This window comes from Semicossyphus pulcher, unplaced genomic scaffold (assembly GCF_022749685.1).
Source record: "Semicossyphus pulcher isolate SPU_LCO1_2020_fin unplaced genomic scaffold, fSemPul1.0.p SCAF_10, whole genome shotgun sequence".
Classification (NCBI taxonomy): domain Eukaryota; kingdom Metazoa; phylum Chordata; class Actinopteri; order Labriformes; family Labridae; genus Semicossyphus; species Semicossyphus pulcher.
In genome coordinates this window covers 10,251,467-10,264,185 of record NW_027211604.1, presented here as the reverse complement: position 1 = coordinate 10,264,185, position 12,719 = coordinate 10,251,467, and the positions used below count along the sequence as shown (strand labels likewise).

The following is a 12,719-nucleotide window of genomic DNA, read 5'->3' as shown; positions in this document are numbered from 1 at the left end:
ATAAAACCCTTCTTTATTTACACAACAACAGTCAGGTGGTTGAATTAGTTAATTAGCTTTTAATTTGTTAATAAGCTGCGCAGGAAGCATTAAAATAAGACTTCATGTGTGTGTTTGTGGCACAGTGTAATTAATTATATGGCTCGCCGTGCGCTGCTATAGATCACATGGAATAAAAACAACATGGGGTGAAATTACATGCGACTTAACATGCATGATTCAACACGGAGAAATTTGAACATCTGAAAAAAAGTCCTCATAAACAAGTTGTATAATTTTTTACATGAAAACACAATCACATAAGACAGAGAGGTGCATGTGCAGATGATATGACAGGAGTTTGTGTTAATTAACAGCAGGGATCACTGGGAGATTTAACAGACACGCAGGTAATCACAGAAACACGTTTCCCCTGACAGGTACCGCTGAGATTCAGCACTTGAAGGGTTAATTTTAGAGTTAAAAAACAGTGATATATATGTATAAAATTGAACATCTAATTCCGTTCATCAGCGCTAAAGGTCTTTACTTCTATCTGTCTGCAGCTACATTGACGACGTTCCCATCAGTTGCCTTCCTCTCTGACCTTGGGAGAGATTTCCACACATGGTGCCACGCTCACTTTCTTTAAAGTCTCTGCTGCAGCCGTCTGAATAATAAACAGATCTTTAAGAGGCCGGTGTGAGCTCATTACCGCGGTGATGAGCGTGAGTGACACCCAGCCTTATTGTTAGTGAAATATTAATGAGCTTTACTTTCACACGCGCAGACCGGCCTTCCCCCCCAGGCCCCAAAATAAGATAGTTGAGCTGTGAATTAGCACTGGTCTCACATGTGTTTTGTCAATATTAATGGGAGATATTAACCTTGTCTGAAAACAAGCTCTAATAATCTGATGAAATAGAGATATCTCTCCGCTAAGAGGGCGAGCTCATACCAGCGCCTGTCAGAGACTTCCTCTCAAACATCCTTCACACAATTTCAGCGCAGACATTTGTAATTTATACGTTTTCATATCCGCATGTGAGTTCACGGTAATTTAGGAGATTAAAGAGGAAATTCTCAAACCCAACCCCGAACATGCGCACGCACACACACACACACACAAACACACACACACACACACACACACACACACACACTCACAGATACATAGAAGATGAAAGAAGCTTCACTAAATGCATCTGATACACAAGTGAAAGTTCCCCTCTTAATGTTTACGGCTTTGAACAAATCCTCCTCACTCTCTTTGAAGGCAACTAAAATGACAGGCGTTCATTCAAAACAGGACACACAAAATATACACTTCATTATGTTACAATAAAAGAAACATGTTTTCATGTTTCATGGCAAGCACAACAATGATGTGTGAAAAATATCCAGAGGGGAGAACAAGTAAAGCGCAGCACGATGACCTAATGAGGCCGGCGAAAATATAGATTGTATGAACCACAGCTGCACCCCAGTGTGAGATATTATCCTTTTTATTGAAGTAATACCAGCTATAACAATGAAGCGGTTTCAAGTGTTTTATTGTGTGTGTTCAATCCTAATTCTATCCATGCAATTTGAAATATATATAATAAAGCTGCATGTGTAAGTAAGTGAAGTTATTAGAAAACGATTGGCTATTGCTTTATTATGTAGAGTTTTTAACTGGTTATGAAACACTTAAAACAGATGCCTCTATATGACCTTCAAAAGCGAGCTGTTCATAGTATCTTTAATGCCTGTTTCAGTTGTCAACAGGTCGTATAACAGCACACAGACAGAAAAGGCCTTTGGTTTAGCTCAGTTGGTAGAGTCAGCGCCCACTGCACAGAGGTTACAGACCTCAGCGCACTGATTGCAGGCTCGACTCCCGATCTGCCGATCATTTGGTGCATGTCATCCCCCACTCTCTACTCCAAACAGTTCCTCTCTCTCTTCAGCTGTCCTATAATAAAGGCAAAAGCCATAAAAGTTACCTTAAAAAAAAATAAGGAAATACCAAAGTTTTACAGTGAGCCGCACCTCAGACTGTCAAAAGGAAGAAGGAGGAGATTTTATTTGGAGAATACTGCACACACACGTACAGGACAGGATCAGTAAAGAGATAAGGACTGAATAAGACACAAAATAAAAGTACCTTTTAGCTGCTTTAACATTAGCTCTGTGTTACGCTTCTGGATGACAGGCAGTGTGAGTGAGACAAAAAAAAGGATTCAAAACCAGGTTGACGATTTACCACTCGAGGTGTAGATTTATTCAGGCCATCCAGACAAGCAAAATCATTATCAATCAAATATCAAACATCATCATTAAGTGTCCTCTGTAGAGACAAAAGAAATGGAGGTTATTCAAACAGAAAACACAGGCTCTCCTCATAGCCCTCACCTCCAAACTGACACACATCAATCCAACACTTGATTTCACACACCTTTTATATCTTGCTTTTAGGCCAATCACAGGTGACCTCTGTAATCAGTGCCATCTTGACCACAGGTGAACTTAATCTCACCTCTCCAGGAGTTGATTACACTTAAGCATGAGTGAACAAAGGAAAAATACTGAACTCAAAGCACAAGCGGCCATTTTAAAAGGAATAAATAATGAAAACACCCCATTTTATCATAAATTCAAACAGAAAATAAAAGAAATCATGAAGTTTAATTCACACATATTTTACAATTATTATGTACAATTATGTTTGAGAGGAATGTACACCTTCCTCTTAATCAAAACAAATCATTTTGCGGGTTTGCACACTTTATAACACTCTGTTTTAACATTTCTTCTGTGATCCTTCTGTGCAACATTGTATGGGCACCATGACCTTTGACCTTTTCTGTCAATTTGTTTGCTTGAAAGTTCAGTGAAGAAGGAATCAGATCCAAGCCATGATGAATAAAAGCATCAGCCAACTGACTAAAACATAACGTGAAAATAAACTGATGAATAACAGGGAATACAAATGTGCTCGTACATCAAAGCCAGCAGTTTCAAACAGATAAATTCTAATTTAAAGTTCAGTGTCAAAATAAATTAAAGCTGAGTGACAGTTGAGTTCAGCAGAAGGCGTGTGGCCTGAATGAATATTGGTTGTGTAAAGCCTCAAAGGTGACAGACGCTGAGACTCCGGGGGCCACTTGGTTTTGCAGTCTGAGTGCTGTGAATGACACGAGGAGCCACGGGGGATGTGTTAGCTTAAAGAGCTAAAATTTAGAAGTGATGCACGGACAGTAAAAATCAGTAAACCCTTCCCTCTTTCCAAACAACCCTTCGCAATGTTTATTCTCCTGTTTTTGTTCTGGTTTTAATCACTTTATCTGTAAGTTTGAATGTGAGTTTGGCCTCCATGGCTTTTATTTTACGTGTTTTTCATCCACAACTTACGCCAAATTCATCAGCCTGATGATAAGAAGTAAACTCTTACGGTGTGGAGTTCTTTCATGCCAGGTCGGTATCCACTGAGCTTTGTTGGCCCGGCACGCTGTCAGTTACAGGGAGTTTGGAGAGATCTCCTAAAAGCTGTCACATCCCAGCGGAGGACAAAACAGAAGCCGTCGTCCTTTACATCCGACACCTCTAATTTACCATGAAGTCCTTGAGGAATAGTAAATAAACAACCCTGTGACTGACTGCTTTAGATCTGTCATGGCTGAATGCAAATAGCCCTGATAGCATTCATGATTGGAAATTATATTCCGCCTGTCACTTTTAGGAGACCTGATTATCTGTTTTAATGCCAAACACAGAAACAAATGGGGTGATTTGTAAGCTGAACACACACAAACACATCCACAAATCCCCTCTGAGAGGCGCCCATTCACAAGTTGTAACTTGAATCCCATGTTTTCATCGTATGTTCAAAGAGGGGCAAAAGTTGAGGACAATAAATTCTGAGAGAGATGATGATGAAATGATGGTGAAACCTTCACTAACGTGCCATACGTGCACTTGGCATGCAGCATTGACTTTTCTGACTTCTCGGCTCATGCACGATATTCAGACAATGATTTGTATGTCAACTGATGGACCGCCTTGTCTCGGCATAGAAACTGATTACTGTACAAACATCTCAAATAAATCAAAAGTCCAGTTTCTCTTTATTAACAGTTGTTACGTTTGGTTTGGTCGTCTTTACAACCTGGAAAATTCAGCTTATCCTGATTTAGCTGTGAGACACCGAGCCTGTTGAATAACCAAAACCAAGAGAGAGACTTAACCTCCTGAGACCCGAGCTTTTGTTTGGTATGTATTCTTAATTTCACCTACCCTTTGGGGATTAATAGGACCTAATAAGAATAAAACCTAAGAATTGTCTTTGTGTTACATTGAAAAAGTCCCAATGTCCTCATGTGAGTTCTGTCGTAACGTTGTTGTAGCTTGTTGCTATTGATAAAATTTGTCTGCCATATCAAGCTACAACTGTTACGCATTAAATAAACAAGTTTCAATCGTAAGATCTGAAGAGGTTTTGTACCTGGTTGAGTTTTCTGTAGAGACCGACTGTAACACATTTTGGTCGGGATCACGGCCATCTTGAATGTACACTGATCAGTGTAATTTGCTTTTGTGACCACAGGGTGATGGACAAAGTGTCCATGAATGAGACCAACGGGTCTAAGTTTCGCAGAATTAAATATTATGCTGCTGTAAAGCCAAAACGTAATGTTCCCATATGAGGACGCAGGGTGTCAGGAGGCTTTAGGTGCTTTAAGGACTTTTTTCCTATATAATGACAAAGGGGAAATGTACTTAATATTGTAGACGACATGGAAATGCAGCAGTGCTGTCATGAGAAGCACCTTGGATTCTCTCATGAAGCGCAAACAGGAAGCTCTCGGTGGACCAATTAATACCGACAGAGAGGGCTGTCAGCGATTTCCTGGGAGACCCTCCAACTTCACCAGCTTCTACTATCTCAATCTGGTCTCCATTACAACTACATTTATCTAGATTGCATCAGGTTGCTTCTCTACAAATCTCTCCCAGCTCCACTCATATGGCAGCTACACCTAGGTGGACTTTTTGCTGAATAGCTGCGCTGTAACAGGACTGTCCCTTTAAATGACTCAGATTAACACAGATGGACTTGTGTATATCAGAGTCCTACTCAACATTTGACTTCAATTAAATACACATAAAGACTTTCTGTACTTCTCAAAGGACATGTTTCCCTTTGTGTGGGAGTAATGTGACTGTGTGCAATCAATTAAAGTCAGATGTTTTCAGACTTTTATTCAATACACAGACATGCTGTTCTGTGGACAGATCCATCGGAGTCAAGACATTAGTGTACCGTCAATATGCAAATTCAGCAGAGCTGGAAACAAGCCAATTGGTTTTGGCAAAAAGTATAATGTCACAGAGAAGCAACTCAGCAAATCAGATAGAGGAACTGTTTGGAGAGGGAGGGGTTGCACAAACAGAGGTGAGGTGGAAGAAAAACAGCAGGTAGGTGAGAGAGAGAGAGAGAGAGAGAGGGAGGGAGAGAGAGAGATGCAAATCCCATGGCAACAGCAACCAGAAAACAAGTCTAAAATAGGGGGCAGTGTCCGCTATTACTATAGCAACAGGAGAACAGCACATTCACTCAGCGTCGGGATTTGCTGAAAGGAGAAAAACAAAGCTTTACAACTCGAGTTATTGCTATTGACAGTCATTAACAGTAAATTAATTTGGTTGTGGCAGCTGTCTCAGCAAATTAGCCATGAAAATAAAGATTCTCAGAGTATATTAAGAAAACTGTCAACAACAAAGAGTGAATGATTCATCTTCATCTTAAATTATTCTTTAACTCTGTAATGTAGCCTAAGTGTAATTTCAACAAACAGTGCCCTGCTGAAGTATACCCATATGAGCTGACAGCTAATGATAAAATAAGTTTTAAACATGAAAATGATTTGCCATATTATAATAGAATATTTTCAAAACAATATGCCCTTGTAGCATCCATATGATGTCAATATGGATTCCCATTATAGGCTAGATATATAGTAAATCTTGTAATAAATGGTATTAACTTTCATATAGATTTTTAATTGTATAATTAGACACTTTTTCTTCAAGGACTTGATTCTGTTTTACATTATATGAATGAGCTGGCTGACACCAAAAGTCTGAGCTTTTTCAGCTTTAAAAACTGCAGCGCAGGTATCCACACCCGGTTTGTTTACCTCAAACATGTGCACAGTCTGCACTGTAGGAAAAAAAAAGATAACAACATAGTGACGCTGTGCCTTGCCGACCAGCGACCAATAAAATTTCACATGAAGCCGATTCCAACCAATGACGACACGGCAGTCTGAGCACGCGCAGCCAATCGCTCTCAGCATGGACCACTGATGCAACGGAGATGCAACAGAGTGCTAACTGAAAAACAAAGTGCGTTGTGAATCAAATAGTCCCCCTCCTAAACAATACCAAGCCATAAAGTAGAGTTAAGTCTGCGGATTGTATTGGTTTGTGGTTTACATCTGTGTTCAGTTAGGTACAGGTAATGGTCAGACATCTAAACAGCGGTGTACGTCTGAATATCAACTAGCAGCACAACCCCGTCACTATAGCAACAACGGGCTGTGGAAATAACAGTGAGGTATACTGCGTTACAGTAATGTGAATAGTTAGAGTACTATAGTGACATATCGACACTTATACGAGTCGAACCCACTTGTTATTTCTTCTTTTCTTCGATATTTTATTTTTTAATTGGCGTTGACAAACAAGCATCTCCCCACGTTTTTTTTAATGAACGTGTAACTTCTTTGCACAGATGTATTTCCTAATTTTGTTAATATATATTAACACAGGTTGCCTTTATATACGAGTATGTCTTTCATTTTCATTTGCTGTTAATTCTACATTAATTGGTCGTATTACTTTTGAAAGAACAAACTCTCTCTTACTATCTATTGTAAGGGAGCGGAGTATTAAGTTTGTGGGATGTCCTTCGGTGCCACGCGCAGTAGGAGGGGGCGGAGGGATCTACACTGAGCAGCACGGTTTGTCCTGGTGACGCAGCTGGTTGCTAGGTGTGAATGAACTGATGCTTTCTCACAATTATGCTGCTCCTCAGTTTACAGGTCGACCACAACAAAGCAACAACTCGTCCTTGTTTGCGCTGTCCCGGATATTCCGAGCTAAAACATGGCTCTTTGAACTCGTTTAGTAGTTGGACCCGAAAAGAAGCCGTGCTTTGCTTTAGCAACGCACCCCCAAGAGCTCTACATTTCTCTGCAATAATGGAGTAAGTCAAACTCTCTCTACTACTGTGTCAAGTTTGTTTTTGTGCTCGTGCAGTCTGTTATATCCGCCTGCCTGTGTTTTTACGTGTCTTGTCTGGTTTCTCAGTTTTATACAATTTCTTTCATTTAAATGCCTTTTATAGACTACTGCTTGAATATTTCATGCTTTTCAAAGACGATCCTTCAGGTTTTAGGCTGTTTTGGCTGCTGTGTTACGGGTAAACATTAGATAGATTTGTAACTTTGAGCTGCTATGATGCTAACTTATATTTCTTGTGAATGTGTATGCTCTGTAAGCCGGAGATGGCTTATTTTGTCCTTTTGTCAGGTTTTCATTTAAGATTATTGTCACCTAGCCTGCCAATCTTTTTAAGTGATTAAGCAAAGGTGATTACTTTAAAAAGAGCAAGAGATTTAGAGCAGCTGATCTGCATTAATCCTGTTTAATGATCAGAGTGACTCACACAGAGACTTACTCTGGTGCTTCTTGACAACAGTTTGGCCCCTGACAGCGTCACTAAGTCCCACGTGTTTTGAGGAGTCAAGTGCATTTTGCTTTGAGGCTGGTTAAAGCCCAAAGGACACAGCTCTCATTTCTGTATCATAGACTACCAGTTCTGAGGGTTAGTTTATTAATTAGTTGGTTTAAACTCTATTATTATTTTTATTGTGTATTGATATGATTTAAAAGGTGCATGTTTTTGAGGGTTGGTGACATATTGCTGACAACCCCATGATTCCTGCGTGATGTCTGCTGGTGTTTTTTCATTGTAGCTCCTCCATCAACATACGAGTCTTGTTGAGAAACTTGCTGAGGGCAGCAGGAGGGATATTCCTGATCCGTTCAGTCGACTGAAAAAGTTGTATGTTATTAGCGGCGCATCTCTGATCCCTGTTTGTGTTTGCCCTCCAGGTTTCATTATGCTCACCCAGCCCTGCTCTCTGTGGCCCATCTGTCAGACCCTGCTTGCTCTCAGCATATGCTTGGACTTGGACTGAATCAAAGCACCAGCAGACAAAATGATGGCAACATCAGCTCCTGTTTGGAAGAGACTTCGTGTCTGCCCGGCAGACCCCCTCGCTCTCTCTCACCCACAGGCTAACCACAGCCAATCACAGGGGTGCAGGGGGGAGGTGTCAGAGGAGAGTCAGCACTTAATTGGTGAGTTGCAGCGAGCACGCTTTTTTATATTTTTCCCCATTTCAGGTGGGCTCGGCACTGCAGCACATTCGTCCTTCCTGAACAGTAAGTAATAAACTAGCTACGTCTGATATATCGATATGCTACAACTTTATTTAAAGAAAATCTTTCTTTGCATTTACTGTTATTAATCCGATTCTGCCTTTAGAAAACTGCTAATGTGGGATGACTGATATTTTATGTATACGTTGCATGAACGGTATTGTGTAGCTGTAATTTTTTTCTCCATGAAACAACTCGTAACGTAACATTTATTTCTCTCCTCCATAGGTGATGGTATCACTGACTGGATGACGGAAGAAGTGGATTTCTCCTCGTACCTCCCAAACCCTCCTTCCCCTCCCTCCTCCACCAATGCCTCCCTTCCCCCTTCACCCCTTCACAATGATATCCAGGTGCCCTCTGACTTGGAGGTCATGACCTCTCTGCTGCAAGAGGAACTCGCCCAACTGGAGGACTACTTCCTGTCTGAACCACTGCCGGAGAAAGGGCCGAGGCTGGGAAAATGCGACAGGGGTCCACTGCCGGCGGGTCCTCAGCCGTTCACTCAGCTGCCATACGCATCATACTCCACATCCAGCCAATCGGAATCAAGCCCACTCCTTGTTACCCTAGCAACCGGGGAACTGGACTTGCTGAGTATCTGTGGCGGGCCCATTGGGCGATCCAAAATTCCCAGACACGCCCCGTATAGCTGCAGTCGCCCCAGTGGGTGTGGTAGGAAAAGAGTCCCTGACGGTGTGAGGTTCAGTGACGGCTATGATAACAGTTTGTTGAGTTCCAAAGGAAGTAACTCAGGTAACTCAGCGGTGACACACACAGGTAGCTACGGCTGTGCAGAAGACGAGCAGCTGGTAGGGAAAAGCTACTGTCTGGGTAGTGCAGTCGAGGTCAGACGATGTGCCGTTCTTCCAAAAGAAGAGAAAAACTGCTGCTTCAGTCAAGATGTTATTGGTGGTGCGAAGGTTGTCGGTGGTGGTTTTGGCTTTGGTGGATCTCTTGACGTCCAACATAAGAAAGAGGACCTGCTGATGTATAGCATGAGGGAGGTCAGCGCAGGCACGGCAAACAACGAGGTGCTCAATAGTATCAAGACTAGTGTGGAGGTGACTAAAGCCAGCGTGTCTTGGAAATCAGAGAGCAGTGAAGGTTGTTATCTTCCAGCAACACCACAGTCCGAGGCCTATCACAGCTTCTTAGACAACATCAACGAGCAGGTGAAGTCAGAGAGTCTGCAGATAGCGCAGCATGATTTACACTGTAACTTCCTGGAAGATCAGGGTCCAGAATGTCTCTTAATGGCGAGGGAGAGTCTGAACTTGGAGTCTTCAGGGCACAGACAGGCGTGTAGGCTGAAGGAAGACCACTGTGCTGTGAAATACGAAGTGGACATCGTTCCAGGTGAAGGCGGAGAGCGCAAACAGAAGAAGAGAGATCAGAACAAAACTGCCGCTCACAGGTACAACATTTTAGTTTCTGCTTTATGAAAAACAACTTTCAAGTTGATTCCAAAAATCTAATTTTTTTTTTTTACTTTGTTCAGGTATCGCCAGCGAAAAAGGGCGGAGCTTGACTCGCTGGAGGAACAGTTGCATTGCCTTGAAGGGAGGAACCGTGAGCTCCGGGACAAGGCAGAGTCGGTAGAACGTGAAATCCAATATGTCAAAGACCTGCTGATTGAAGTTTACAAGGCCCGCAGCCAAAGGCTCAAGCAGGACACAACAGCGTAACACCAAACTCCTGCAAGTACATTCAAAGAGGCGGAACAGGGAACATGTTTGTGTCTTTAAGATTGTCCAGAATTGAATGTTGAATTTTTTTATTTCATGGCGGGCGGGGTAAATGCATGCTTGGCTAACGTAAATTATTTTCGACTTTTTCAATCAACACTCGATCCGATGCTTCCATTGCTTTTGCAACTCTAATCACTTGAGCCTGCACTGTGGCGTTGCAATGCTTTAAATGACAATCATTTTCAATACAACTCGCACTGCGTGGATTTAAATGGGTTCTTTCTGAAGTTCTGTTATTTATTCTGCAGGTTTAATATTTTTAACAGCCTTACATTGCGATTGATGTCAGCAATAGAATGTTGTGTTTTTATTATTTACAATTTTATTTTCAGTTATTGTATCATCCTGTTCAATCAAGCAGAAATAGTCAAATGTGTTATTGGTGTCATCATGTGAAACAGCAATATTTCTTTTTGAAAACATCGTTAAAACCAAATATTTTAGATGATCATTTCCAGCCTCCCTTGAACAGCTGATGTGATTTCAAATACTTTGAATATTTAAAAAAAAATTTAAATTGTGGTAGAAGATGTATTGACTTTACAATCACGGAAATAACCGCTGATATACATACGAGCAAAATACAGCATTTTATTATTTTAATATTATTACAAATACTTTGATTAAAGTTCAGGACAATGTTAAAACATGAAGTTCCTTTTTTCTTTCAAAATGTCAAAATGTTACCCTGCTTTGTTAGAAACTTTTGTTTTTTATTTTCCTAATATTTGCATTACCTTTAATATAACATATCAACTGTTTTTGGTTAAATTTATAGAATCTGTGACTAAAAAAGAACTAATTTATCATTTGCACTGTTTTGAATGTGGATACTGACATTTTTATTGTTTTGTGGCAATTTGTAAAATTTTCTTCCATTGCATATTGCAAATATTACAATCTATTTTGCAGCTCAGGATATGCAATTTGTCCTCCAGTGCTACAATATCAGTGGATTATTTACGGCAGGAGAGTTACTACAGAGTTCTCTTTTATTTTACATGGTGAAGATTTCACTGCTGCGGGTTTTCCTGATGTAAACACAAAAGGTTTTCCTTCTGTACAAATATTGTAACTATAGTGGAGATTTAGCAGCTTCTCTCTGCATGTTTTTCTCTCTCTTGGAATAGAAAATGTAGAATTTCAGAACAAGTCGGGACTCTTTCTCTAAACTGCTTGTTAAGGCAATAAGTTTTCTAGGCCTCAGGCTGATCTGCACTAATTTCTAACAACTTTTGTATGTTCAGGGAGTGGAGTGTGTTCGCCTTTTCTTTGTAGAATCTACACAGAGAAAATCTCATTAGATTATTTGTAAAGGCTTTAGCAGTGTTAGCTTTGGTGTAAGAGGATAATGTCTGAATTATTTTCCAATTAGTTTTTTCTTGCTAAGCAAATAACTTCCACTGTTACTGTTCAACATGCCTAAACCGAGGGTAGATTATTTTCTATGCATATTTATTTCAAGACAATCTTGGATTTGAACGCTGACTCATGACATGACAGACATTTATTCATATTGTTTGTTCAGTTTTGAAAGAATATCATGTCACATTGTTTGAGCCCCCTGCGGTGTACTATCAGCTCCGATTGTTTAAACCAAAAATGTGAAGTGAAAGCACATTACAACGCTCTGTAATTTCATTTAACCACAAATGCACATTTCCTCTGTGTGACGTCAACTTTTTTCCTTATAAAAAATAAAGTGTCATCAGCGCAGTCCGTTGTGTTTTTTCAGGCGTTTCCCTCCGAGTTGGCTTGAAATGATTTCTGCCTTCACCGACTTTGATTTTAAAAAACATGCGGTCTTGAGAAGTGTGTTTTATACCGCGTTCTGCCTTTTTGAATGTAATACATCTTGTTATTGACAAAGTCCAAAACACCAGGGTTCCGATTGACGCAGACATACGCTCCCTTTTCATTCGATTCCTCGGCAAAGAAACAGGTCCAACAAAATTATTAGGAAAAACCTAAACAAAAAAGGCTGCAGAATTTAAATAGGAATGAACAATTCAATGTTAAACTTCCCGAAAAGTGTTCCTCTAAAAATTATTGGCCCGATAGTTCAATACATTTTAGTCATGTAGGCCCAAATTCTCACTTTACCCGTAAATGAAATGTCTTTAAAATCGGCACAACTTCCACGTTTCTCTTTAAATCAATAACGTGCGCTAAACCTGAAAACAACCAAAACGTACAAAAAATACAACATTTGCTGCTGTGAAAGTAGCGAGACATGTCTGATACAAAATGTATTTCTCTCGCTCATGACGACTTTACATTATTGGTTCCGGGGACGAGGAAAAGTAAAAAGAAAATCTCCTCCTGACCTGCAAAGAAAATCCGCCGTCGCCTCTTTGTCATTTCGATGACAGCTACATCGTGTCTTTTCGAATGAAATTTAAACAAGTGTAGTCACGCAATAAAAGATCAGAAAACAGCAGGGACAAAATATTTTATTTAAAAACAAAAAACTACTAAATCAGTGTCGACAACAAA

At 40.4% G+C, this 12,719-nt stretch overlaps 1 protein-coding gene across 1 annotated transcript; it reads left to right on the top strand.

Moving 5' to 3' along the window:
* Positions 1–8,249: 8,249 nt before the first annotated feature.
* Positions 8,250–11,897, top strand: atf5a (activating transcription factor 5a). The gene is made up of 3 exons (XM_069675470.1): positions 8,250–8,391; positions 8,701–9,889; positions 9,974–11,897. The coding sequence occupies exons 1-3, from the start codon at positions 8,250–8,252 to the stop codon at positions 10,158–10,160; spliced, it is 1,518 nt and encodes a 505-aa protein (XP_069531571.1). The 3' UTR covers positions 10,161–11,897.
* Positions 11,898–12,719: the final 822 nt, after the last annotated feature.

Bases quoted from the DNA above. Each gene is read 5' to 3' on its own strand.
- atf5a (XM_069675470.1), top strand. From the start codon at position 8,250: ATGATGGCAACATCAGCTCCTGTTTGGAAGAGACTTCGTGTCTGCCCG. The intron at 8,392-8,700 runs GTGAGTTGCAGC...TCTCCTCCATAG, and splicing joins GGAGAGTCAGCACTTAATTG to GTGATGGTATCACTGACTGG. The intron at 9,890-9,973 runs GTACAACATTTT...TACTTTGTTCAG, and splicing joins AACAAAACTGCCGCTCACAG to GTATCGCCAGCGAAAAAGGG.